Raw genomic sequence first — 27,000 nt, forward strand, 5'->3', positions numbered from 1 at the left:
CTGCCTTGGTTATTTCTGAAGTCTTTTTATGCCAGGACAGGCCTGAGCTCTGACCCTCCCACTTGTGCTTCCCCTTATCACTGGGGATGACAGGAATGCATCATTGTGCTCCGACGTTGTGTTTTTCCTGTAGCTCAACAGGCATGAGACATGAGTCAGCTTGACCAACCATTGGTTGACATGGCATATCATGAACTTTTATGTCAAGGATGGTCTTGAACCTCTATCCCTCCAGCTAGCCTCCCAGTTAGCTAGGGTGACAGCTTTGAGCCACCAATCCCAGCTGCACTTGTTTTGAGTGTTTCCCTTATTATTTTATCAAGTCTCAAAACGGTTTTTCCCTTAATGCTTACAACCATGACTCTGGGTTCTACTTGCTCCCTGCGTGCAGGTATAGTAAGAATAATAAAGAATCTTTATGGGCACAGTGGGATGGGGAAAGCTTGTGGGAACTGAGGCTCCTGGGATTGATCCAAAAGCATTAGAGCCTAAAAAAACATAGAAATTATGAATATAAGACATAGAGACTAGGGGGAAAAACATTTCCATTGAGACTTACCTGCCATTCAGACCCCAAAGACAATGGATAATTTATTCAGAATAATGCATTATTTCTATACCACTTGCCACATGTATTTTTTTTTTCCTTAGTGAACTCAAGAACTAGGCCTCAGATCCATAAGAGAGGCCCCAAACAGTCTTTATTATGAGCTGCCCTGGTGAAATGTTCTGGCTGGGTCTGTCAAGCCTGGATTTCTAAGTTGGCTTGGGTTCATGTTGGTATTGCTCTAGAGATAACAACAGCCAGGATTATATCATGGCCTTTCTATTGGTCTAAACTTCATTTCATCCACCATGATGAGACTAGATGCCAGCACTGGAGTTTGAACACAAGACTTAGGTGCTATCCCTTAGTTGGTGGTTTTATTTCTTCCTTCTCTATCAGTTGAGCCACAGCTTCACTTCTGGCTTTTTGGTAGTTAATTGAATATAAGAATTTCATGGACTTTCCTGCCAGGGTTGGTTGGGAACCTCAGTCCTCAGATCTCAGCTTTCTATGTAGTTAGGAATTCAAGCATGAACTACCATGCCAGTTTGAGAACTTTTCATAAATTAAAAAAAAAATCACTAGTTAGATATCATCCGGTAAGCAATATCGTACCATCTATTGGTAAGGGCTTTTCTGTTTACATTTTCATGTAAATGAAGAGGCTGACTTTTTCACTGGAAAGGAATGGAAGAGGCACCGCCCAGCAGAGTTGCAAGGGTGCCTGGGAATCATACTAGCATTTCTGGGGACATGAGTCTGCCCTAGACTCCTTATAAATACAACCTGACTTAGTCACTGTGACCAATACTCTTCTTCAGACATGTGGTGGATCTTGTTCTTTGGGGCCCTTATTGGGTCAGGTATGGGCAGCCGAGACAAATTTTTTGGGTAAGTTCTTTTTGTGCTTATTATTTTAGCAATATGGGAACCAACTGGGCTTGAGAAGGATGGTCTGGACTTTTTACTTATTTCTTTGCTAGTACTGGGTTTTGAGCTCAGGTCCTTAAGCTTTTGCTTGGCTTGATTACTGGTGGCATATTACCATATGAGCTCTACCACCGGTCCTAGTATTGAAAAGGAAAAGGTGTCATGTCCTAGTGGAGTCTTGGGGGAAGAGGACCTGTCTCACCTTTGTCCTGTGTCATCCTGGGTAAATGACTGCTCTGAGAGAGCTGAATTTGTCTGTGAAATTAGAGCAAATGGTCTCCATAGACCCTCTCAGACTCCCTAGCCTGTGAATTCTTTTGCTTCCTTTTTCTTGTTTGTAAAATTGGTTCAAGAACAAAGAACCTCCCTAACGTCCATAATCCTACACCATTAATTCAAAATAATGCCCCCAAATGGCTTGTTGGGAATTTATGCCATGATTAAAGAGAGAAATGTAGGTTTCAGCCTCCCTGGTCCTCTGCGTTATTGGCGAAAGCTGGATAGAACTGGCACTTTTGCACTGACTTCTGGGACAGAGGTCTAACAGGTCTTTCCTAGCCACAGCTGGGGTACTGACAAGCAGAGCAACACACCAGTAGTCTATGTATGTGCTGCACATACATGCTCAACGTGCTCCATATAGAGGCTTTGAGGTTTGCAAAGAAGAGGAAATTTGGGAGATAGGAGAGATGAAAGAGATGCTTGGTGCCCTGCTAGAAAGATTGCATTATAATAACTCATTACTGTATAATACGTCGCTATTTGCGAAGAGCTTTCATGTTCATTATCTTTTGGATCATGTAACCACTCTGCCAGGCAGGGGTGTTATTTTCCTCAATTTAAACATGAACAAAAAATGCAGCTTTAGGAAGGTTAAAGAACCTGTCCAAGGCCTCTTAGCTGGTACACAGGGGAGCCAGAATGGAATACAAAACCCAGGCCTTTTTTCTTTCTTTCTATAGCACAAGTTATTCTCCAAATAGAATCCTCTATCCCACTGGTCTATCTATATCTATTAGTTTATTTCTTATTATAGTATCTGATTAAGGGAACTTGGGAGCTGTTTATTGAAGCAATTATTTATACGAGATTATTTGTATGAGTAATTTTATAGTGATGACTGTTCACACTCATGGGTCTGTTGCCAAATAGCTCAGAGGGGTTAGGTGGAGCAGGTGGCCAGGGAGGGAGATTTTTTTTCTACCAGCAGCTCAGCAGTAGGTGTGTCCTAACTACACTCACTGCTGTGTGAGCTGATGCATAGTGCTGTCAGTCTCCCACTGAAGCAATACACGTGCCTGAAAAAAAAATCTGTTACTCTCTGATGATGCACCTGCGACAGGTCACCTTAGACCTGGGCAGGGCCCCAGAGGGCTTACTGCAGGAGCTGAACACAGGAAGGGCTGTGTACTTGAGCTGAATGATAATTCCAGATGGTTTTAATCAATAGTGTCATTCTCTTCCCCTCTGTCCAATAATTTCTTACTCCATAATAGGGATCCCGGCAAAAGAAGGGCAATTTTTTGGGGGGCTGTCCCAATAACAGGTTCTGATCACCTAGTTCAATGAACATGTAGCACAGAGAACTTAACATCTGAGCATCTGAGTGGTTTAGAGCCAAGGCAGGAGCTTGGGTAGTGGGGAAGATGATGATGGTTCCTTTCTACCACTCAATCTGCTCCTCTTCTTCCTGATTCTCCCAACTTCTCATTATGTCATGCTTTGCTAGTGTCTTTTGTCTTAGTCTGTAGTCATTTTAAGGATGAGACAATGGCCAGGACCTCAGGAGGTGTCAGACAGGCAGAAAACAGGGAGTAGCTGCAGAACTGGTTGGAGTGTCTGATTGACAAGCATCTAAGAATTCTGCGAAACCATCTCAGTATTATTCATGGTGGTTGCTGAGCCTGGCTGGAGATGAAGGTGAGAGGAGCACAAAGAACCAGCCACTCAGCTCTCTCTCCCCACATGATAACAGGGGAGGGGATGGAAGCTCAGCTCCCAAATCAGTCATGAAGATGAGGGAGAAGGCATCAATACCTGTCACTGCCAACAGCCAACTGTATATTGATGAGAGCCAGAAGAGCTATCAGAAGGTTCGTGTAGAGCAGGAAAGTTCAACTCAGCAACTTCTTAATCCCAACATGGTCCCCCTCTCGGTTCAACTCCCCTCTTTAGGAAGAGCTTGAGTTCAAGGCCTTCAAATTCCCAGTTAGTGGAGATTCTTAGGATGTAGGCAACCATCTATCTATCCCCTCATGACCTGGAGAGGGAATGTTCTAGATAGAGACCAGGTCAATGAGGATGATGAGAAGGACTGCCCCTCCCATTTTGCTTTCAGGTATCTATGTGCTGATGGTCATGAAAACAATGTTAGACCCTCGCATCGCTGTTGCTGTTCAGTGCTCCTTGAAAACTGTCCTTTTGTTAGGGAAAGCTTCATGGGTGAGATGGGCTGTTCGGGAAGACTAAGTAGGTGATTGCCAGACAGTTAAGAAAACAGCCAGGATTACAGGCAATAATCACTTTTACAAAGGCCAAAGCACATGGTGGATTTAGGTTTCAGTGGGGCTGGCTCTTCTGCCCTGTCTTCCTGGTATCTTCGTGGTATTACACACATCTGTTTCTTTCACCTCTGCACCTTGGCTGATTGGATTCTAATAAAGTGGGTTGTGGACTTAGTCATCATTGGACCTAGCTTAAATACACTGTGCTCCACTGTTGTGGCCTGGGCCTGAGCATGGAAGTTCTGGTACTAAGTTACCCCATGGATATGCCATACTTCCTTTACGGGTTAACATGTGCCAGGATTGTCATACCCCAAAACCTTTTTTTCCCCACATCTTTCCTTTCCCCCCTTCCTCTCTCTCCTCTTTTTTATGATTGCTCTAGTCAGGACTGTTTTACAAATGCCTAATTTTGCCACTAGAGTTGTCAGTGTGCAGTCTTTCTACAATGCCCATTTCTGAGGCATCTGCTCCTCTTCTGGAGTGTTGGGAGTAGGCTGTGACTGAGCATGAGTTTGGTAGACTGGTCTTAGACCTCAGACCGGAGTAAAGATTTTCCTATGATAATGACCTTTTCTTTTCTTTTTGAGACTGTCTTTGCCTGGATTCTTCATCTTTTCAGGGCTTCAGTACAACTCTTTGTGAGCCTGATGTGGTCTGTAGTCTGTTTTCTGTTGCTATAACAGAATATGTGCAGCTGTGTAATGTGTAAAGCAAAGAGGTTTATTTCACTCACAGATTTGCAAACTACACGTCCGAGGTTGGGACTCTATTTGGTGAGGACCCCCAGTCTGTACCACCTGGCAGATAACATCATGATGAGTGCATGTGTGGGAAGCTTAGGTCACATAGCAAGACAGGAAGCTAGAGATAAATTCAGGGGCCAGTATCACTTTCACTGGAACTAACTCCAAGACATGGTTATTAATCCCTTCCCAGGGACCACCTCTTAAAGCGCCTACTACTTCTCAACATTGCCATACTAGAGACTAAGCTTGCAGGACATGAACCCTTGGGGGTACATTAGAACCATGTTCATCCTGTAGTTGGTTCAGGAGAGCCCTGACTCACTAGACACCCCCCCCCCCCACACACACAACTAGGTACCTGGGAGTGCTTTTAACTATCTCCTTCTAGGACCCTATGGGGACCAGCTCGGGGCCAGCTGGGGTAGGAGCCTCCTTCAGACCAGCCACATGCAGTGAGAACTGCTCTCCATGGGCCTCAATCCCTTTGGGCTGGCCTAGACCTCTGGATACCCCCTCCCCCGCCAGGACTTTCTAGAACCAAGCAAAACCCTGAAGGTCTATCTGGTCTGGACCAGTTTTTCTGGTGAAGAGCTGCCACATGAGACTGCACGTTTAGTTCCCTGTGACAGAGTCATTTACTCTGTCAACAGGTCCTTCAGCCCACAGCTCTCTCAAGCAGCTCTTCCTGCACTCATTTGTGTCAAAGAGATGATGCATGTGACAGCATCTAGCGCAGATTCATTGGGGCCTGTCACCTAGCAACCGCCTAATGGCTCCCCTGGCTCCCTGAGCGGGCTGAGAGCTCAAAGGCAGCTTTTCATGTCCAGCCTTCTCCCACTCACCACCCAGGACTTCAGGGCCTCTTTCCCCTGCCAAAGCTCCAGAAGCTAAATTATGTATATGAAAGAAATGCAAGACAAACCACAAAGGGGCTGCTATGGCCGATCCCTCCTGGGACCATGTGGGACCTGGCAGGTATCAATGGATCCAAAGTTCAGCCTCACACCCTGGGCTGCATTCAGTTCATCTCAGAATGCACATGTGTCCTGGGCTCTGGGGCTGGCAGGAGGCTGTGAGTTCCCAGCTTCTTCTCTCTTCTGGAAGAAGGTAGCGTCTGTCCTCCTAAGATGGAGAGTCTGCTTGATTTCCCAGTTCTTCCCAGCACAGAGGTTTCAGCCTTCACCCCTGACAGGGAAAAAGTATTCCTTTATGTCTTCAGTGAGCTTTGTGTGCAACCCAGGAACATTCCTTTGTGTAAAATATATATGTGTTTTTCATTATAAAGTAATATGATCACATTACAGAAAACAGATACAAGGAGGAAAAAAAAAGTAAGCCATCCATAATCCCACGACCCGAGCTTGAGCACTGTCAGCATTTGGTATATTTCTGTTGCCTGTTTTTCTTCTAGAGCATCTGATTTTTCCATACTTGCAATCATGGCATACATACAATTCTCTGTCCTGTTCTTTCACTTAATATTTCCATTCACGTTAAACCATAAGTACTTTTTCATATTTTTGCCACATAGTCTTATTTTTAATGGCTATACATTATAACCAAAGACTAGACCATTTCCTCTCATTCGACCCAGTTCTGTCTGGGTTTGTGGGTTTGGGGTTTATCTGCCAGCTGAAAGTTCACCGTCATCTTTTGCTTTTTTTCCCTCCTCTCTCCCATCCTTTCTTCAGGGACCAAGTTTTTAGGATAAATGTCAGAAATGGAGAGGAGATCAGCAAACTGACTCAGCTAGTGAACTCGCATGACTTCAAGGTACATGGTTCTTCTTAACTTATTGACTTTGTTGAAAGAAGAGTCTTCGACTACTGGAGTTATTACTAGTGTTCCTGAAGATTTCTGCTCCATTGAGAAGATCACATGTGAGAGGGAAAGATGGGACGTAGATCACAATGGATGGCCCAGGGAGCTGAAGTAATGAACTCCGTCCTTCTAGCTGCTCTGGATTTACTCCTTAGATTCTGCCAGGCATTGCCTGCTGGGGAGATCTGACTAGATACAATTGTGAAATGGTCCCTGTTTACCCTTGAACAGGGATCCCCTCAGGGATCCCCTTGGCTTCTGGTAGTGGTTGTACAAGAATGAGTTGATTGTGTGTTTTACCTGAACTATCCTTTAGCCTGGTTTGATTTCTATTCTTTTCAGCTCAATGTCTGGAAATCTCCTTCTACCTTTGGCCGGCCTGTGGATGTCCTGGTTCCATCTGTAAGTCTGCTGCCAGTCAAATCCTTCCTGAAATCCCAGGGCTTGGAGTACTCAGTGACCATTGAAAACCTACAGGTAAGTAAATCACAGTTTCATACCAATCTTGTGTAGGAGCAAGCCACCACCAGTCAGGAGCAGACCAGGGGTGTAAACCTTTTCCGTTTGCTAGATGAAGAAATTTCAGGCAGATGAAAGTACAGTAATGTGTTAGAGAAACAGTGAGTTACAGTAGATAGGGATCATGTATATGACAGTATCTGGATTCAAATCTCAGATTTTTTAGTTTGTCTTTGGACAAGTTTCACTCTTTGGGACCTCCATTTCCTCATCAGTAAGATACTAATGGTTATACTCATTTCATGTATTTTATTGAGAAGATTCTATAATCAATATACATAAAATGCTCCACAGTATCTGGTACATTATGGATGTGCCTCTTCCTTTTATGTTTGAAGTTAGGAGGCAAGAGTTGTGGGTGGGAAGGTATTGGTGACCAGTAAGAAAAAGTGCCCTTTTCAAAAGGGAGAATGTCACCACCCAGCCCCATGGCAAGTACTGAACAGCTGGATAGTGTCTGGCTCATGTTGTCTTCTTCACCGAGGTAGGTTATGGACTAATTGGTGATTTGGCCTATAAGTTTCCTGATGGTGCGAGCAGCTGTGGGCTTAGTAATCACCCTCACATGTCACAGCATCTGCCAGGAACCTTCAAAGTATGAGTGGTTATAAGAATGTCTTTGTTTCTGAATGGTTTCCCAAACTGCATTTTTCAGAGGCACTGGGTCCCAGCTGCAGGCTGACGTCTAGAGATTGCATAGCATAGAATAACCAAATAGTACATATGTTCCTTACAGGGAGTAAGCAGGTTTTGCATGGTGGAATATAAATTGCACACCAAGAAGGAAAGCTTTATGGATAGAGGAAAGAAATCTGATCCCCCCATATATATGGGTGGGTATGGGGCTTGAAATCGGCCTGGGCGCTGTCCCTGAGCTCTTCAGCTCAAGGCTACTGCCCTACCCTTGAGTCAAGCCTCCCTTCCCATTTTCTAGAGGTTAATTGGAGATAAGAGTCTCAGGTCCTTTTTTTGTGCAGGCTGGCTTTGAACCTTGATCCTCAGATCTCAGCCTCCTGAGTATCAAGGACTATGAGCACTGAGTCACTGGTGCATGACCAGATAGTTTAGTTCTTAAACGGCATCACACTGATCGTGAAGGTCAGAATACAAGATAATGACTTTCCTCCTGAGTATTAGCATTGCAGTATTTATATATACTAGACTGCTTCCATAGAACAGTGAATGTTAGAGGGTAGTCATCTTAGATGGAATGAGCACAGATATTCTCTTGTTCTAGCCTACAGAATTGATTCAAACCCCTTATGAAACAGTGAGAGTATAATGTATGTTCTTCTCAAAATCAGAAGTTCTTTGAGAAGTAGACACTATGAATTTGTATTTCCTCCTACTTTGATCTTTAGTTTGTATATTTGACCTTGGCCCTTGGGCTCCTCTGTGGGTGAGGGAGATGCCAACTTGGCTGGTACCTATATGGGGATAGAGCAGGAAAAAAGCCAGACTTTCCATCTTTACTGGATCAGTTCACCAACCTGTTGTGTCTCTGTACGTTTAGGCTCTTTTAGATGATGAAGATGAAGAAATACAACGCAATGAAGGGCAAGAACGGAGTGGGAGTAACTTCAACTATGGAGCTTACCACTCTCTAGATGCCGTAAGTGCTTCCTGAATTTTGTAACCTCTCTCCCTCCTTCCAACTTCAGTACAATATCTTGGTACGGAGAGGCTAACACATGTGAACTTTCATTCCTTTCCAGTCCTCAGGCTGTTTAACTCCCACCTGCACCTAAGAGCATAGTGAAATGTGAACTGGACATTTCCGCCCCCCCACATCCATCCTCAAGAAAGCTATGAAATAATTGCAATCGTTTCCAGTCTTTGTAATTCAACCTTCTCCCCCCACCCCATAATCCTTTGCTTGGAATAAGATGTTATTTATTCTGGGCAAGTAGACAAGTGGTTATTTGCAAGGTTAACCAAATATTTCCATTCATTTATCACGACAACTTATATAATATTTGTTCCATAATGCATTTTGGTACTGTGCTTAGTTAGAAACCACTTTATATAGATGACTTTGAGGGTATGCCAGAATTTTAGAATGAAAAGCTTGGCACAGAGTAATTTCATATCAAAAGGGAGAAATCAAAAGGGACTTGAGAAATCAAAAGAGACTGTAAGTATGGGACTGTACCATGAAGTGCTCATCATTTTCTTATGCTCCTTCTCCCCCAGTGTCTACTTTATTAGCTAGCTGATAGTTTTAGTAGCTCAGGAACTCATTCTCAAATCAAAATATATATCCTCAGCTGGGTTCCAGTGGCTCATAGCCATAATCATAGCTACTCAAGAGGCTGATATCTGAGGATCACAGTTCAAAACTAATCCAGGCAGGAAAGTCTGTGAGACTCTTATGTCCAATAACCACACCAAAAATCAGAAGTAGAGCTGTGATTCAAGTGGTAGAGTGCTGGTCTTAAGTGAACAAGCTAAATACCCAGGCCCTGACTTCCAGCCCCCAAATAGGCATATACACACACACACACACACACACACACACACACGTTTTTCTCCCTTCATCTGCCTTAATGAATGTTCTTCATATATAAACAGTGTTCCTGGAATACTTTTCATGAGTTGTATATTTTGAGTTGTTCTTCATGATGAGTGATTATTTCAAAGGCTGATGGACTATTTTTACTTCTCATGAGTGTTAGTAGCTTTGTTTATTGTAGATAAATCAATCACACTGCCCATTGATCCATCTTTGTGACCAGTGACATACATCTGCCAAACAGATGGGTGAAATTAAGAGTTCAATCTTGGGCCATGGAGGAAAGCAGAGCTCAAGGCTTATGCCGCCATGGAACCCATAACATTAGCCCATGGCCCTGGAATCCTTCCCAGCTGAGCTAACCAGTTGCAAATGTCCCCTGAGGATTATAGAGGTGTATGTGTGTGTGGGGGGGTGGGGGATGGGGGGGTGGATCTCCTCATCTGCTGGCTGTCTGAGCCTCATTTTCTCTTTTACTAACCCCTGTGTTCCTGGCTTTGGTGCCTGGCTCCCAGTTATCTCCTATTCCTTCAAGGTCTTTTGCTGTATGTCTCAGAGCTAGCTGCCTCCTCTTGTGCTCATTTTTTTTTCTCTAAAAACAGCTATGTATTCATAGCACATAGCCCATAATGGTTTACACTTGCTTAGGTCTCTAGAGGGAATTTCATGATTGTCTCTGCCAGAATTTTGGTTCCAGAACCTTGGTTTGTGTCCTGGTGATAGTTGCTAGTGTGATTTTTGAGCTTCACATCTGGATATAGCTTTGGTACTTAAACTTTTCTTAGGTGATTCTCTTTCCTTTCATGGCTAACCTTGATTTTCTTCATCTCTCCGGGAGTCGGTTGTGGGAGTAAAGTTTCCATGCTGTGTGTTGGAAGCCAGATTTGCCCATTTCTAGTGCAATTTTCAGTTCTCAAATATGGTAGTTTTCTCTTCATTTTTCTCATCTAAAATTTCCCCTTTTTGAGCTTTTAAACTGATTGCAAGTCACTTCTTTTGTACTTTATTTGGTTGCCTATATATTTGAGAGCTTGGGTTTTTGTTGTTGATTTTTGCTTATTTGTTTGCTTTTGTTCAGTATGTCATATTAACTGCCAGTCTATAAACCATTTAAGCTTGATTTTATTCTGTATTGATTGCACATTTTCCTTCTGTGTATAGCTCTTTCATCCAATCTTAAGGACTAAACAAATTTATTTCCTTCTTTTGGCCTTCAAATGACTTGAAAAATGAAAATGGATGAGCTATTTAAATCAAATTTTGTTTTCTTTTTTTCCCCCCTGAAAGTAATTGAGTGTATGCTTACCATTTTCAAGTCTTTATCACTTGAAAGTAGGGTGCCCAACATAGGGGATCGTAAGCAAGATGGCCCACAAACATAGAAGGAGACATTATTAATAACATATATGAATGTAACTATTTTGATTTCTTTAAAAATTTTCCAGTGTTGGGCTGGAAGCATGGCTTAGTGGTAGAGTGCTTGCCTAGCATGCATGAAGCCCAGGTTCAATTCCCCCATACGACATAAACAGAAAAAGCTGAAAGTGGCACTGTGGCTTAAGTGGAAGAGCCCTAGCCTTGAAAAAGTCCAAGGACAGTGTCCAGGCCCTGAATTCAAGCCCCATGACTGGCAAAAAATTGTTTGTTTTTTTTTTACAGTGTTAATAATCTATTTCATCTATTTGTGTGGTGTTAGATACATGGCACGGGCTTTATTTTTGCTGGTGAGGAATGTGCTTAGTGGGATTGTTCTTCTTGTCCAACTCAGGATGTAAGAAATACCACACTTGGTAGTGGGATCTGTGTAAGTCTACTGAGTTGAGTCAGCTATAATTTTGTGGGCAAATGCAAGGTATTATTATTATTTAGGAAATTATACTAGAAGACTCTTTAGGTACTTTCTTTGTAATAAGCATTCCATGCTGATAATGTGGTCAATACGAAGACATCATTTCAGACTGACATGATAAAGCTCACACATATCTATCCAGAACTGAACACAATTTTAAAAACTCTCCTTAAACCAGGCACAGTGACCTGAAATCTCAGGTCTTAAGTAGCTGAGGCAGAAGAATCTAAGTTTGAAGCCAAGTCTGTAACGAGTCCTAGTCTAAAAAAAAAACTTACAAAATTAAAAATGTCCTTGAGTTTACTATTTTTGGCTTCAGATTTACCATGAGATGGATAGCATCGCTACAGATTTTCCAGACCTGGCAAAAAGAGTGAAGATTGGGCAGACATTTGAAAAGAGGCCGATGTACGTCCTAAAGGTGAGGCTCTAGGCCTTTGTAAGGTCCTGACTGAACGTAGGCTTCTGGTTCCTTGAGTCCAAGAAGGATCCACCTGTTATACCACTGAAAGAAATAGTGATCATTTTCTTACTTGCTCTGGGAATGACAGAGGTTCATTTTTCAATGAGGGACAGTGAGAAGGAACACTTCCATTCTGTGTTTTGGCTGAAGGACAGGATCGGAGGGGAGATGGCTAGTATTCCAGAATGTTCTAGAAAGCCAGTCTTGCCTTCAGTCTCAAGCAAGGAAAGGGTGAATAGACCTATGACCCTTATTCTACTTACTTTCAAAAGCTATTTAGGAATGAATTTTAAGGTTGTTGTAATATTATACCCAGCCTCTGGTCCTTGGCTGCATGAAGCTTCATTTTCAGATATTTCTAACAGATTCAGGTCTGTTACCAACAAAGGAGATAGAGAATGATAACAATGACATAAGTTACATAAACAAGCCCAGCTGAACAAATCAAAAGGAACCTGGGCATATACCACAGAACCATTGATGCCTTGAGAATTCACCGAACCCATGGCCGGGAGTTTGGCCTAGTGGTAGAGTGCTTGCCTAGCACTCCTCGACACCACATACATAGAAAAAGCTGGAAGTGGTCCTGTGGTTCAAGTGATAGAGCTCTAACCTTGAGGAAAGCCCAAGGACAGTGCTCAGGCCCTGAGTTCAAGCCCCATGACTGGAAAAAAAAAAAAAGAATTCACTACCACTGAGCTGGTTGCTTTAAAATAATTACATTTAGATTATTTGCCCATCTGATGGAGACCCTGGTTTCATTAACAACAAGCTCTGACCTAAGGGGCCCAAACACTATAGCAAAAGCAGGAGGCAGAATTCATTACCACCATTTACAAAGAGCTACAGTGAGCCGCCCTTTTCTTCCTAATTTAAAACTGAATTCATTTATTGCATCAACCCAGCAGCCTGGTTTACACACCCTTATGTGTGTCTCTGTTGGGATACTATTTGAGGCCTTTCAGAGACATACGATTATCTCTAATGGCACCAGCATTCTAATCCACAGTAACAATTGGTTTTCCTTCCCAATTTGCTCCCAGTGCTAGAGAGTTTCAGGCTTCCTGGAGCTGCAACCAACCAATTAAGCTTCCTGGTCACGGCTAAGCCTGATAAATAGATGGGGCCCTCAGGAACATTTGGTCTCTGAATTATCTTAAATGAATTAAATGAATAGGAGCGAGCTGGGGAGAGGAGAGGTGAGTGGAAACGCAGGCAGGCAGGTCATTTTCTGGTCTCTTCTCTTCTGCAGTTCAGCACGGGAGGAGGCAAGAAGCGGCCAGCCATTTGGCTGAATGCAGGCATCCATTCCCGAGAGTGGATCTCACCGGCTACTGCCATCTGGACGGCAAGGAAGGTCATGTCACTTTGGAATTTGGGGCCAAAGGACTCCTTGTAGAGCAGAGGAGTCCTATGGCTGGGTGTAAGGGATGGGATGAGAAATTGCAAAGAATGGGGCCTTGGACCCCAGTAAGCTGGGGACTCTTCAGATGTGACAAGTAAATGGTCAAAGCCCTTCCTTTGGTCAGCCCACCGTGGCTAAGTGACAAAGTGGCCGTGATTAAGCTAATGCACAGCAAAAGTGGGTCTGAAGCACTGAGTTGCAGTGAGCTCTGTAGGGAGCAAAGCAGCCCTACACACCAAAATCAGAATAGCTTTGCCTTCAACCCTCCAACCCCACAAGTCCTCAGGGTCTAGCAACTTCTAGGTCTGTTTCAAGCCAGCAATGAGAGGGAAGAATAGCGCGCAGAGAACTCTTTCCTAGGAAACAAGAAGAAGGCAAATGTCCCTGGTCTCATTGCAATTGGCACAATCATAAGTCTTGTCCCTGGATTTTGAGGGGCTCAGAGGGCTTTGCAGAAAACCATGCTTCTCAGGAGATGGGTGTTGAGTCCTGGGATGCTTTCAACAGTGGAGGTTTTTCTGGGGCATCCTTTCTAAAAACTGGGTGTCCTGGAAAGACATAGGTTAGACCTAGCAACCAAGCCTGCTACAGCTTGACTGAAAGCATCTTGTTTCTGCTTAGATTGTATCTGATTACCAGAAGGATCCAGCTATCACCTCCGTCTTGGAGAAAGTGGATATTTTCTTGCTGCCTGTGGCCAATCCTGATGGATATGTGTATACACACACCCAAGTGAGTAAGCCTGCTTGGGTGAGGTAGAACTGAAACTGGCTTTGTGATGTTCCTGCTTTGCTAGTGCTTGGGAGAGAACCTCTACCTACACAATATTATAAGCTTTGTGAGGATTTCATTTTCTCATCATTCCCAGCACGGAGAGTCACCAGAGACTACTTTGTTGATTCATTTTGTCTAGAGAGAATAGTCTGAGGAACTCTCCATCATGGGTCTTGAATAATTATCAACATTTTGCCAACTGTTTATTTATCATTTTCTCTCCTACATGATTTTCTCTTTGAAGTATTTCAAAGCAAATCCTACACATGTTCATTCCCCACAACTACCTAAGCATGCATCACTAGCTGACTATCATGATGATAATAATAATAATAATAATAAAAAGCTCCAAACCCCCTACCCCACTGACCCAATTTGAAAAAGGAATGAAAGTTCTTTAATAGCATCCAACACCCCCAATTGTCTTAAAAATGTCTCTCAGGAGTCAATGTGTTGAAGTAGGCAAGGTCTGCATGCTGCATCTGGTGGCTGTGTCTCTGCTGCCTCTCTTACTCAGCAGCAGCAGCAGCCCCACACTTCCTTTTCCAATGCCATTCATTTGCTGGGGAAAGCAAATAATGTCTTGTATAATGTTTCACATTTTGAATTTGGCTGATCGCTTCTTTGTTGTGCCATTTAATTTGTTTCCTTATTCCCTAGTTGAGCTTTTGACTGAATTCAGATGGAGTTATTTAGGCAAGAATAGAATAGGCACTGTGTACCTCTGTGGTACTGGTAATCATCAGTGTAAAGGACTATCAATCTCACTTCTGTAGAGGCCACAAGTTCTTCAGAAGATGCAATTGGGACCAGCTCGGACTCAACTTGCATGCAAAGTTTTTCAGCAGTGCAATTTGGAGGAGTCCATTCTTTGTCTCTTTCTCCTTTTTTCTTTCTTGAAAGTCTTGAGGCTTGAACTCAAGACCTTGTACTTCCTAGGCAGGTTCTCTGTCACTTGAGCCATGCCACCAGGCCTTTTGCATTGGTTATTTTCAAGTTAGGGTCTGACCCGGGCCAGGCCTAGACATGAGCCTCCTGCTTATGCTTCCCTGTATTGCTGAAGATGACAGAAACACACTATTGTACCTTGTCTCTGCAGCTGGAATAACAAGCATGTGCCACTATGCCTAGCCTTTGATAGAGATGGAGTCTCCCAAAGGTTTGATGCCTGGGCTGGCCTTGAACCTTCACACTCCACCCTCCATTCCCATTTATCAAGTAGCTAAGTTGACAAGCTTGAGCCACCACTCTCAACTGGATGGCAGTGTCTGCCTTAAACCTTCCTTGGTCTGGGATATGAGAGCAGGCTGTGTAGGTAGTGAGGAGAGGGCCCAGGCAGGGTCACAAGCAGCTCAGTCCTCCTTTGTGGTCACCTCCATCTTATTCCCTAGGGAAACCATTCACCACTCTTATAGTGTGACCTAACTCTGGGTGTTTGGTGACATTTTCAGAACCGATTTTGGAGGAAGACTCGGTCCCTGAACCCTGGAAGCCGCTGCATAGGTACTGACCCAAACCGAAACTGGAATGCTAGCTTTGCAGGTAGGTGGGCAACAACATTGAACAAACCTGTCCAACTGTGCCCTGAGCTTGGGGGTACAAAGCCAGCATCCACACAAGTCTCATTGCTCCATTCATGAGAGAGGTATGTGCAGGTCTTAGGCTCTCTATGTTTATCACTTTTCTTGAAGAAAACATTAGGTTGGGAGTATGGCCTAGCAGTAGAGTGCTTGTCTGGCATGCACTAAGCCCTAGGTTCGATTTCTCAGTGAAACATACACAGAAAAAGCTGGAAGTGGTGCTGTGGCTCAAGTGGCAGAATGCTAACCTTGAGAAAGCTCAAGGACAGTGCCCAGGCCCTGAGTTCAAGTTCTAGGACTGGAAAAAATATATTACTATAATTTTGAAATAGAAAAGTTCATTATTTCCTGTCCTCCTGAGACAATGGTGGGACAGAGAGTCTTTGCACTGTGCTTATAATCATGCTGATTTTTTCTTTTCTTTTTGGTCTATTTTTTTGGTAGTACTGGAGTTTCAACTCAGGATCTAGGCACTCTATTACTTAATCCATGCCCCCCGGACATTTTTGCTTTTGTTATTTTGTGAAGAGGTCTCACTATTTAACATGGCTGGCCCAGACAGCTGTCCTTCTGTTTACAACTCTTCCCACGTTAGGAGTCAGCAGCCAATTGCCATGGTGCCCCGCTTTTTATCGTTTGAGATGAAGTCTCACAAACTTTTTGTTCAGGTTAATCTTAGACTCCTGAGCATCTTGGATTACAGGTGTAAGCCATCACACCCAGATTTATTTTGGAATACTTTTATTTTCTTTAAGTAGTTCTACAAAGGAGTTTCCATTCAACAAAAACAGCTTATGAATATAGTTCATCTATCAATGTTACCTCTTTCAGCATCCTTTCTGCACTCTTTTTTAAAAGAAAATTTATAGTAAAGGAGTTACAGTTACATAAGCAAAGTAATGAGTACATTGCTCATTTTCTCCCACTTTCTCCCTGACTCTCTTCCCCATAAGCTGTAAAGTTCATTTCAAACATAATGTCTAGTGAGTATCACCTTTGTCCCACCATTTCTGTGATTTCCACTTCTCTTTCCAAAATCAGATGAATTTATATACAAGACAAGGGTACAGAAATTTAAAAAAAAAAACATTGACAACAGGGAATAAACCAAAGGAAGGATAGAAAGAAAATAATTGCAGACAGTACACTAAAAAACCTCTTGTTACCATTTCTTGGAGTTCATTTAGATAATTTCCTTATTCTTTCTTTCTTCCTTCCTTCCTTCCTTGCTTTCTTCCTCTTTTGCCAGTCCTGGGGCTTGAACTCAAGGCCTGGGCACTGTCCCTGAGTTTCTTATGCTCAAGGTTAGCACTCTACAGCGACAGCACTACTTCTGGCCTTTTCTGTAGTACTGAGGAATCAAAGCCAGGCTTCATGCCAGCTCTCTTCTGATTTTTTTTAGGATCTGTACTGAATTTTTTTCTGCCATTTAATGAAATAGTTTATGTATACAATGCATCTTGATTTGTGTTTTCCCTTCAACACCTTCACTTCCCTTCAACCTACCCCTTCTCTTATTTTCTTGATTTTGTGGTTTATACAACAAATTCTTTTTAAAATTTTCATTGTTATTATAAAGGTGTTACAGTTATACAGAGGTGTTATATAAAGGTGTTATAGCTATATAAGCCAGGTAAAGATTACATTTATTTTTGAACATTGTCACCCCTTCCCTTGTTCTTAGTTTTTTCCTCCTGTCCCTACTCACAAGTTACATAGTTCATTTTTTTTTTTTGCCAGTCCTGGGCTTGGGCTCAGGGCCTGAGCACTGTTCCTTGGGTTTTCTCAAGGCTAGAGCTCTACCACTTGAGCCTCAACACCACTTCTAGCTTTTTTCTATGTGTGTGGTACCGAGGAATCGAACCCAGGTATTTGTGCATGCTAGGCAAGCACTCTACCACTAGGCCAAACTCATGGCCCCACATAGTTCATTTTACATTGTACTCTTGACTGCATTCTTCCTCCTTCCCCCTCTTCATCCCTCTCTCTTCATCCCCCCACTTTCCCTCTCTTCATCCCCCCACCTTGGCACCACCTCCCTCTTGCATGTTCCCATCTCCTGTTGCATAGAAATGCCACAAAAATCATTGTGGGAATGGAATAATCATCATAGGAAAGGAGCTGATAGGACTGTGGGACCTGAGGTTGTCAAAGTCAAGGCAGATATTCCCACAACTGGAGTGGTTGCAAACACACACACACACACACACACACACACACACACACACACACACACACCCCACACACACACCCTGCAGGGAGCTGTATGGGGAACTCATGCTTAAAGCAATATTTCTAAATGCTTGTCAAAGAAGCAAGAAATTTTAGCCACAATAGATTATTTTTGGCAGTGGTTGGCCATTAGAATCTGAACCAAGAGAAGAAGTTGACACTAGAATAAATGGAGTCATTTGCATTATTTATTGGTATTCATATTAATTATCTAGCACACATATTAATTACAACTCATCCTCAAGTATGATATTAATTATGTATGACAACAGCTATTGGCACAATATAAGGTCAACTCTATCCATTTAAAGAAGTTCCAACAATTTTCTTTGTGAGCTGTGGTAGCTTCCACAGGCCTGTCTTCCCTCCCTGACCACCCTCTCCCAGGCTGCACATCTTGGTAGATTCTTATGGGACATCTGCGGGTCTGTCTATTCCCACCTCAGCTCTGTTAGGGATTGAGTGTCCTCATTTCTGTCTTCTTGGCCTATGGGTCACTGTTTCTGGTTGGCTTTCCCCAACAGGAGCAGGAACCAGTGACAACCCTTGTTCTGAAACATATCACGGTCCCCATGCCAATTCTGAAGTGGAAGTGAAATCAGTGGTAGATTTCATTCAGAAGCATGGGAATTTCAAATGTTTCATCGACCTGCATAGCTACTCTCAGCTGCTGATGTATCCCTATGGGTACTCTATCAAGAAGGCCCCGGATGCTGAGGAGCTGGTAAGTGACGGCAGCCCTGGAAGGTTTCTGGACCTTGAAGTGCTGGTGGCCAACTACAGCTTAAGAGCAAGTGTAGTAGTCTGAGTAGGTGTCATTAAGGGCCTGCACTTTCCTCCCTGCCCTTTGAGATGTGTTCTCAGAACTGCTCTGGAAGGGGGAAGATAGTCCCTCTTATTTTTATGTTTCTTATGCGTTCCAAGAACTGTGCTAGCAGTCAGGGGCCTGTGGCACACTCTTAGCTACTGAGATCTGAGGATCACAGTTCAAAAACCATCCCAGGCAGGGAAGTCTGTGAGACCCTTACCTCTATATTACCCCCAAAAGCTGGAAGTAGAACTGTAGCTTAAGTGGTAGAGTGCTAGCCTTGAGCACACAATCTCGGGGACAGCGCCCAGGCCCTGTGTTCAAGCCCCAGGACCAGTATAAAAACCCAAGACAACTACAACAACAACAACAAACCTAACTGATCCTACAGGGCTATCTCACTTATTTTCCTGACTAGAGCATGTTGTGTGTCTATGGTTTGCTAATGGCTAGGCCTGGCACCATAGCATTCCCAGGGAGGTGCCCTGGCTCTGGTCAAGGAAGGAGTGAAGGCCATTGCCTATAGGAGTCCAGTATCATATCCAATGAGTCACCTCAGAATGGGGAGGGCTGGTGAGGATGGGGCTGAGATCAGCAGGGTGACATAGCATAGGCCACAGCCAGCCCACAATCCTCAGGCAGAGGAAGCCCCACCCAGGCTCCTGGCTAGTGGGGACTGGTTTCTGACTTTCTCCATTCTAGGGTTTCCACTTGAACATAACTTGGCCTTCCCTCATGCTCTGGGATCGGACATTTCTCTTCGGGGTCAGGACCGTGGGTCTGTCCTTTCTCACTCTGGTGCTTCCTTCCTAGGATGATGTGGCCAGGAAAGCCGCTGAAGCCCTGGCTTCCCTGTCAGGCACCAAGTACCAAGTGGGCCCAGTCTGTACCACCGTCTGTGAGTACTTCCTCTGTATGAGTGTGTGTGTGTGTGTGTGTGTGTGTGTGAGAGAGAGCAAGAGAGAGAGAGAGAGAGAGAGAGAGAGAGAGAGAGATTCTTTAGACAGTGCTCCAAGACTTTTAAACAGTGCTTGGAGGGGCAAGTTACACCCTCTGTGATGTTGTCTGATTGTTTCTGTGGTTAGTAATAGACTAAATTTATGTCTAACCTGTGTGGCACTAACTGCAGCAGGCAGTTGTCTTCACCAGCGTCCTCTCTGCGCTCGAGCTATTTATCATGTGCCCTTATGAGTTATGTCCTGTCAGCTGGGTAGAAGCTGCATTCTTCATATTGCATTAAGGATCTTGACATAGTTTACCTAGAGATTTAGCAAGCCCATCCTCCTATTTTCCAAGGGAACCGTTTTTGCCATGGCAGATTACTCATAGTGGTAGTAGGGCAAGTGGAGGGTCTATTTTCCTATCAGAAACGAACAAGGAGGATTTAGGGGGTCCTTTCTCATCTAGAAAGCCCCAAATGGTTTTTCTTTTTTTCAAACAGGATCTTTTTTTTTTTTTGCCAGTCCTGGGCTTGAGCTCAGGGCCTGAGCACTGTCCTTGGACTTTCTCAAGGCTAGAGCTCTACCACTTGAGCCTCAGCACCACTTCCGGCTTTTTTCTATGTATGTGGTACCGAGGAATCGAACCTGGGTCGTCGTGCATGCTAGGCAAGCACTCTACCACTAGGCCAAACTCCCGGCCTCAAACAGGATCTTGTAGAGCAGGCTGGCTCCAAACTCTTAGTTCTCCTGCCTCAGCCTCTCAAGTGCTGGGATTATAGCCTAGGCTTTGAGCTCAATTCCTATAGCCTCATTTTGAGGCAATACTTTTGTTTTGATTCCTTGATGAAACTTTTCATCAGAGCAATTCACATCCCTTCTTTTGGGAATCGGTCTCCTAATGCTTCTGTTGGGGAAAAAAATCATAAAGCACAATTCTAAGCCCTTTTAAGGGAGTGTCCCCCTCTCCAGAGCCTTCTCTTTTAGTGTTCTAAATGTTGGTCCCTCCAGAGACTGCAGATTTGCTGGTGTTTCCCTGCTCAGTCCTGGAACTCAGATCCTCCCCACTGTCTCCCTAGCTTTCCCTTCAGCCCTGTCTTCTGGGAAGATGCTGCAGTCTCCACTTGCTCCATCTCAGCACCTTCTTCTGCTTCACAGGCCACAGAGCTGCATCAAGCAGTTAGCATGGTGCTGGCATTTGTGTTGCTAATTGCAGCAACTATTAATTATTCATTCATGGCTTATTGTTATGGATGCTGTGAAATGGGAGCTTTTCAGAGGCACATTCTGAGACTTTCTCCATCTTTTCTACTTGATTAATCAATCCTGGAGCCGTGGGGGCTTGCCGGGGTCCTGGGAGCAGGCCCCTCCCAAGATCTGTGAGGGTCACTTGGGCCCCTGTTTGGAGTCAAAGAATGACCTGTACTCCCACATCAAACAAATTCTTCTCAGCCTGAGCTGTGATAAATCAAGGGACACTCACCAGATGCCTCCCACGGGAGAGGGGAAGGCTCTCTTGGAGGGTCTGTCTAGAAGCCCTCAGTTTCCTCCTGCTGGCAAAGCCCATCTTCTGTATTTTTGATAGGTTTTTCCAAAACACAAAAAGGTGTTTTGGTTTGTATGATCATACTATCTAACCTTAAAGGGTTCTGCCATGTACTATGGATACAGTTGATATTTATCTTTTCTTCTTAGATGAACCGTTTCAGTGAAACGAATTCTAAAATGGACTTCATGCTTTACTGCCTTTTTTTTTTTTGCCAGTCCTGGCTTGAGCACTGTCCTTGGACTTTTTCTCAAGGCCAGAGCTCTACCACTTGAGCCACTGCGGCACTTTCAGCTTTTTTCAATGTATGTGGTGCTGAGGAATTGCATGTGGGTCTTCGTGCATGTTAGGCAAGCACTCTACCACTAGGCCAAACTCCCGGCCTCAAATATTCACACTTCTAAAAGAAAATATAATTGTTATTCTAAATTTATCATCTGGAATGTTAATTCCAGTGTAATTGGAAATATCACTTCCATTTAATTTCTAAGCTTGTTCTTTTCTCTCTTTTCTTCTTGCATCAGCTTTTTAGGCTTTTTATGTCTTCTTCTTTCTGACAGACCATCAGTGGTTGCTTGGATTGCTTTCAGGTCAACTGCCTTTAGCAACTGGTTCTTTACTCATTCTGGTCCACGAAGGGTTTAGATGTGGGCTCATTTGACTCATGTATGAATCATGAGTATGAAAGAGGTTTGCGACAATATTACTTATCATCAGGAAAGACTGGGAGCATCTAAAGCCAATCTGGAGGGTCCTGCATTCAGACAATAAAGTACTAGGCTGTCCTTGGATGAATGAGGTAACTCAAGATGGGCTAATAGGGAGTACCATTCGGTTGCTCGTTGGGAAATACAGTGCTCAGAACAGTGTACTTTTTGCTTAGGCATGGTGATTCATGCCTAGAATCCCAGCTACTTGGAATTGGATATCTGGAGCATCAAGGTTCAAAGTGAGCCTAGATTTAAAAAATAAATGGAGGGCCGGGAGTTTGGCCTAGTGGTAGAGTGCTTGCCTAGCATGCACGAAGACCCGGGTTCGATTCCTCGGTACCACATACATAGAAAAAAAAAAACCTCGTGGTTTTGTGGTTTTGTCTACACCAGCCTAAGCAACAATCCTCTTATTTATGCTTTCCAAGTAATTGGGATTACAGGCTACATTCAGCTTTTTATTGAGATGAGGTTTCATCTCCATTTTTTTTTTTTTTTTTGCCAGTCCTGGCTTAAGCTCAGGGTCTGAGCACTGTCCTTGGACTTTCTCAAGGCTAGAGCTCTACCACTTGATCTTTAGCACCACTTCTGGCATTTCTTTTTTTTCTATGTATGTGGTGCCGGTGCCGAGGAATTGAACCCAGGTCTTCGTGCATGCTAGGCAAGCACTCTACCACTAGGCCAAACTCCCGGCCCGAAACCACGAGATTTTATTTAAAAAACAAACAAACAAATAATTAAAGCAGGAAGGGCTGGGAAATATGGCTTTAAGTGGTAGAGTGCCTACCTAGCAAATCCTAGATTTCAGCCTAGGCTTTGTTTGTTTGAAACAAAAATATGTTTTTGAAAAATATGTTATAATTGTTTGCTTGTTAATTTTTTAGTCGGTTGTGGAGCTTAAACTCAAGATTCAGGCACTGTCCCTGGAGCTTTAGTACTATAGCACTTTGACCCACAGAGCCATTTTTTTTCTTTAGGATAGGTGGACATTGAGCAGGGACTTAAAGTTCATGAACTTGATCACTTTAATCTTCTGTCTTCCAGAATCACTTGAGCTTGACATAAAAAGAAAGTTAAAGTAGCACTGTGTGTTTGGGTTGGGTAGAGAGAGGCTGTGGAAATGACAGAAAAATCTCAGGGAACAGCAGAACCTCATGGAAAAATCTTGGTGGAAACACCAAGAGTTATTTTCTGAGAGAAGTTTCCCAGAAATAAGGAAAAGGTGAAAAGACTTGTCTTTTGAACATACATGTTAATATAGACAGTACTCTGAGAGGAAAGGAGATGGTGGGACAAGTTAAACTCCCTGTGATGTTGTTGGATTGTTTTTGGGGTTGGTAATACCTAAATTTATGTTCAGTCTGTATAATACTTCTAGACCAAAGAAATCCAGGTCCACCCAGGTTTAGGTTCCAGCATGGTCATTTCCACCTGTAAGTTCCTAGACAAATAATCCATTTTCATTCTGTGTTTCCTCATCCGTAAAGCAAGGACAGTAATGTCTTCCTCAAAGTTGGAAAAGACAGTGAAGGCATAAATATAAACTTTTAAAATACAATGTTCAGCATTACTTAAGTGCTAAATAATAGCAACTATTGACATTATTTTACCATGCAAGATCAGCAAACGTTGCTCACTTTTAACCAATTTTGCCTGAGAAGAAGTAGAATTTGACTGGGAAGAAGCAGAAAAATAGGCCTCCTGCCCTTCTCAAGCCTTTTGGCCAAGGGATTCTTAAGGAATGTATTTCCTTTGCTCTGTAAATCAGTTATCTCCTGCTATGTAAAAAAGTTTTGAAACTTAGCAGCTTAACACAATAAATATTTATTTCCTTATATACTCTGTAGGGTTCAGGAAGTCAAGAGACACTTAACTGGGTGGCTGTGGCCCAAAGTCCCCTGGGGTTGGGGTCAGGATGTCTTCCAGGACTTTAGTGAACCCCAGGGTTACTGGGCTGAAGAGAGTATTTATAGAGTATGGCTTACTCAGATGGGGGTGGGGGTGAGGACTGTCTGGTGAGTTAATGCTGATTATTGGCAGGAAGTCAAAGTTCTTCACATCAGTCTCCTTATTGGACTATTTGAGTATCCTTACAACACTGTAGCTGGCTTTCTCCAGAGCGAGTGACCCAACAGAGGGCAAGGCAGAACCCCAAAGTTTTTCATGACACTCCATTTTGGCTTGTTAGTTACAAGATAGGGCCAGCCCTGTGTTGGCGAGGTGTGATGTGCAGGAGATGAGGGTTCTTGGGCTCTGTTGGAAGTGCTTACCATACGCTGTGTTTATGAGATTAGTTTTCAGTAGCCTGAGGGATTGCAATGAATTAGGGACAAAATGGGAGAATTTCAAGTCTCTTAGTTTGAGATGAGTACACACACTCACGGTGTATTGACCTAAGGCCTATTGGATGGAGCCAATGTGTCCTTTGGGCATGTATATTACAGAGGCGATGGCTTGCAGAGATCACTTTACACTCCCAAAGAATCCCAGGTAGATAGAGCTATGGCTTTTTCTGAGGCCTAAAGGCAACCACACTTCAATAATGGTCACTCTTTTTTCTTGCAGATCCAGCTAGTGGGAGCACCATTGACTGGGCTTATGACAATGGCATCAAGTACTCATTCACATTTGAGTTGAGAGACACTGGGCATTACGGTTTTCTTCTGCCAGCCAATCAGATCATCCCCACCGCAGAGGAGACCTGGCTGGGACTGAAGACCATCATGGAGCATGTGCGGGACAACCTCTACTAGACCAGGGCACTAGTAAAGGAGTTCATTTCTTCACTTGGGAGTCACAACCCTCTGAGTGATCGAGAGCCCAGCCAGGCCCCTTCCAGCCGCACTTCTGGTGGGGCATGTGCGAGGAACACGTCTACCAGCATTCTCTGGTCCTGCTGTTCCGCTGAACTTTTGTCGTGCCTCTCCTTGCACATGGCTGGTTGGACAGGCTATTCTCAGGGTCATCCTTTCCCGGCAGCATCTTTCTACTTCACTTTGAGAACATGTCTTCCATGTCTAGCCAAGCCAGGTCCCCTGGTGGGGACCCATGGGACATTCTGGGCTTTAGTTGGGTCTCAAAGAAGATTCAAAGCTTTAATTTCTTTCCTTCCAGAACATGCTTTTTTCTTTGCTCTCTTCCTCCCTCCATATTCTTCTTTTTTGAGACAAGGTCTTATAAGGCTGTCCAGGCTGGCCTGGAATGCCTGGTCTCAAGAGATTCTCTTCCTCCAGCCAACTTGTAGCTAGCCAGGGCAGCTGAGAAACATGTTTCATGTTTTTTTGTTTTTGTTTTTGCAACAAATCCTGTAGGGTCATCAGTATTGCCCTCCCCTTCCTCATTTTTTTTTGGCCAGAATATTACATAGAAGCTCTCTTCCCATCACTAGGCTCAGAATTGCTAGACTCCATAGTTCCTAGCACTTTCCCCCTTCTTGTTCCGTGTTCCTGAGAGCCTGGAAGGGGATTCGTGGCAAGGTAGTTGATGCTTACCCAGGATCTCAGCAGTAGTGGTGGCCTGGATTGCAGAATTCCTCACTTAGTCCTTTGTATCCTGATAGACTCTTCTCCACTTTGCTTTTTGAACTCACTTCAAAGATTTTGCCCTCACCACACAGGTCATAAACCATCAGGCTGGCCTCCCCTCTGCTCTGGATATTCTCAGGGCCTCAGCACATTCCTGCTTATGCTCTAGTATATCTTGTGCTTTCTTCTCTTCCCCCAAGTCCTCCCCCCCTTAAAACTTAACATTCTATTTTGCATCCTGGACCCTGGGTACTCTGGAGAGCACGAATTCATCAGTCACAGGCCTCTTGGTCCATCTCTCCTTAGCATGTACCATCTGTCGACTCTCCCTTTTTTGTTTTGTTTTGTTTTTGTTTTATTTATTTACTTATTTAATTTTTTTTTTGCTTTTTCAAACATGTCTGTAAATCTTAACCTTCTGCTTAGGATCTATGCAGCATCTGGTGTGTCCTTATAAGCCAATAAATATTCAATAGGAGCCTCCTGATCATCGTCTATTCTTTGCTTCCACCTGAATAGAACCAAACCATGGTTTTGAATATGCAGTTCTTTGTAATGTCAAAAGTCAATGCTAATCCCTGCCTATGTCTCGTGACACATGGGAAAGCCTTCTTGATCAGGCTGAGGGTCTCTGGGCCTCTGAGGTAATGTTATCTTGGTGATTTCACTTAGGTCTGGGTCTTGTTCTTCATTCTCAACACCGGAGAAGCTTGCTGCTCTCGGGGTCTGTGTTGATGAGACCCGGCGAGGCTGACTCACGTCCTCGGAGCCCAGATGAGGCAAATGATAAAATCAGAATACAAATTTATTAATTTACATCATGGCATGTAACTGTTTAATGGATTGGAGCCTCACGTCGTCCTGAACAGTGCATTCTCAGTACATTCTTTCCCGGTAGGCAAGATATATGAGAAGCCAAATTATAATCAGAAGGTTGCTTAGTGCGTGAGCATCAGAGCAAGGAAAGTTAATTACAGTCTCTGATTAGAATTTTTAATAGCACCCAGATTTAATAGCATGATATATCTAGTTCTGTAACCAGAACACACCTACCAGCCAGCCAGCTGGTCACTCATGCTGGCTAGACAGGGTCTCTGGAGGACAGGTGCCTTCATAGGCACAGCAATGCTTGTCTCTGTGATCTGCCTGTGTCCTGATTCCATAGATGGTCTCTGCCCTCAGATTGAGATTGTTTTTGAGGTTTTCTTTTTGGGGGGGATGGGGGGAGTTTCTTAAACAAGAACCATTTATAAAGGAATGATACTGTGATTGTAATTAAATCAAGAGCTTAGTTCATTAAGAGTCATCAGGAAGAAAGTAAGAAAAGTTATTAGGTAGGAGATACCCACAATATTCACAGACACACACACACACACACACACACACACACACACACACACGACAAAGGGTGTATGAAGAACTACATATCGATGAGGAAAGTATAAATAAAACCCAATGGAAGAGTGGAGAAAATACGCAGGCAAATTATTCATGTTAAACAGCTGATAAACTTATGAAGGGATGGCTAGTGATATTGTGACATACATAAGACTTCAATGAGATGTATTTTATTTACTTTTGTGCCAGGA

The 27,000-nt window shown here is 43.5% G+C and overlaps 1 protein-coding gene across 1 annotated transcript; it reads left to right on the forward strand.

Annotated features, from left to right (window-relative positions):
• Positions 1-3,486: 3,486 nt before the first annotated feature.
• Cpa4 (carboxypeptidase A4) lies at positions 3,487-25,908 on the forward strand. Its single transcript, XM_090332240.1, has 11 exons — positions 3,487-3,570; positions 6,363-6,503; positions 6,894-7,028; positions 8,584-8,682; positions 11,751-11,852; positions 13,147-13,251; positions 13,921-14,031; positions 15,525-15,615; positions 18,410-18,609; positions 19,507-19,591; positions 24,453-25,908. Exons 1-11 carry the CDS (start codon positions 3,487-3,489, stop codon positions 24,638-24,640), a joined length of 1,341 nt encoding a protein of 446 aa, XP_090188366.1. The 3' UTR covers positions 24,641-25,908.
• The last annotated feature ends 1,092 nt before the right edge of the window (positions 25,909-27,000 follow it).

This window comes from Megascapheus bottae, chromosome 5 (assembly GCF_031878675.1).
Source record: "Megascapheus bottae isolate mThoBot1 chromosome 5, mThoBot2.hap1, whole genome shotgun sequence".
NCBI lineage: Eukaryota > Metazoa > Chordata > Mammalia > Rodentia > Geomyidae > Megascapheus > Megascapheus bottae.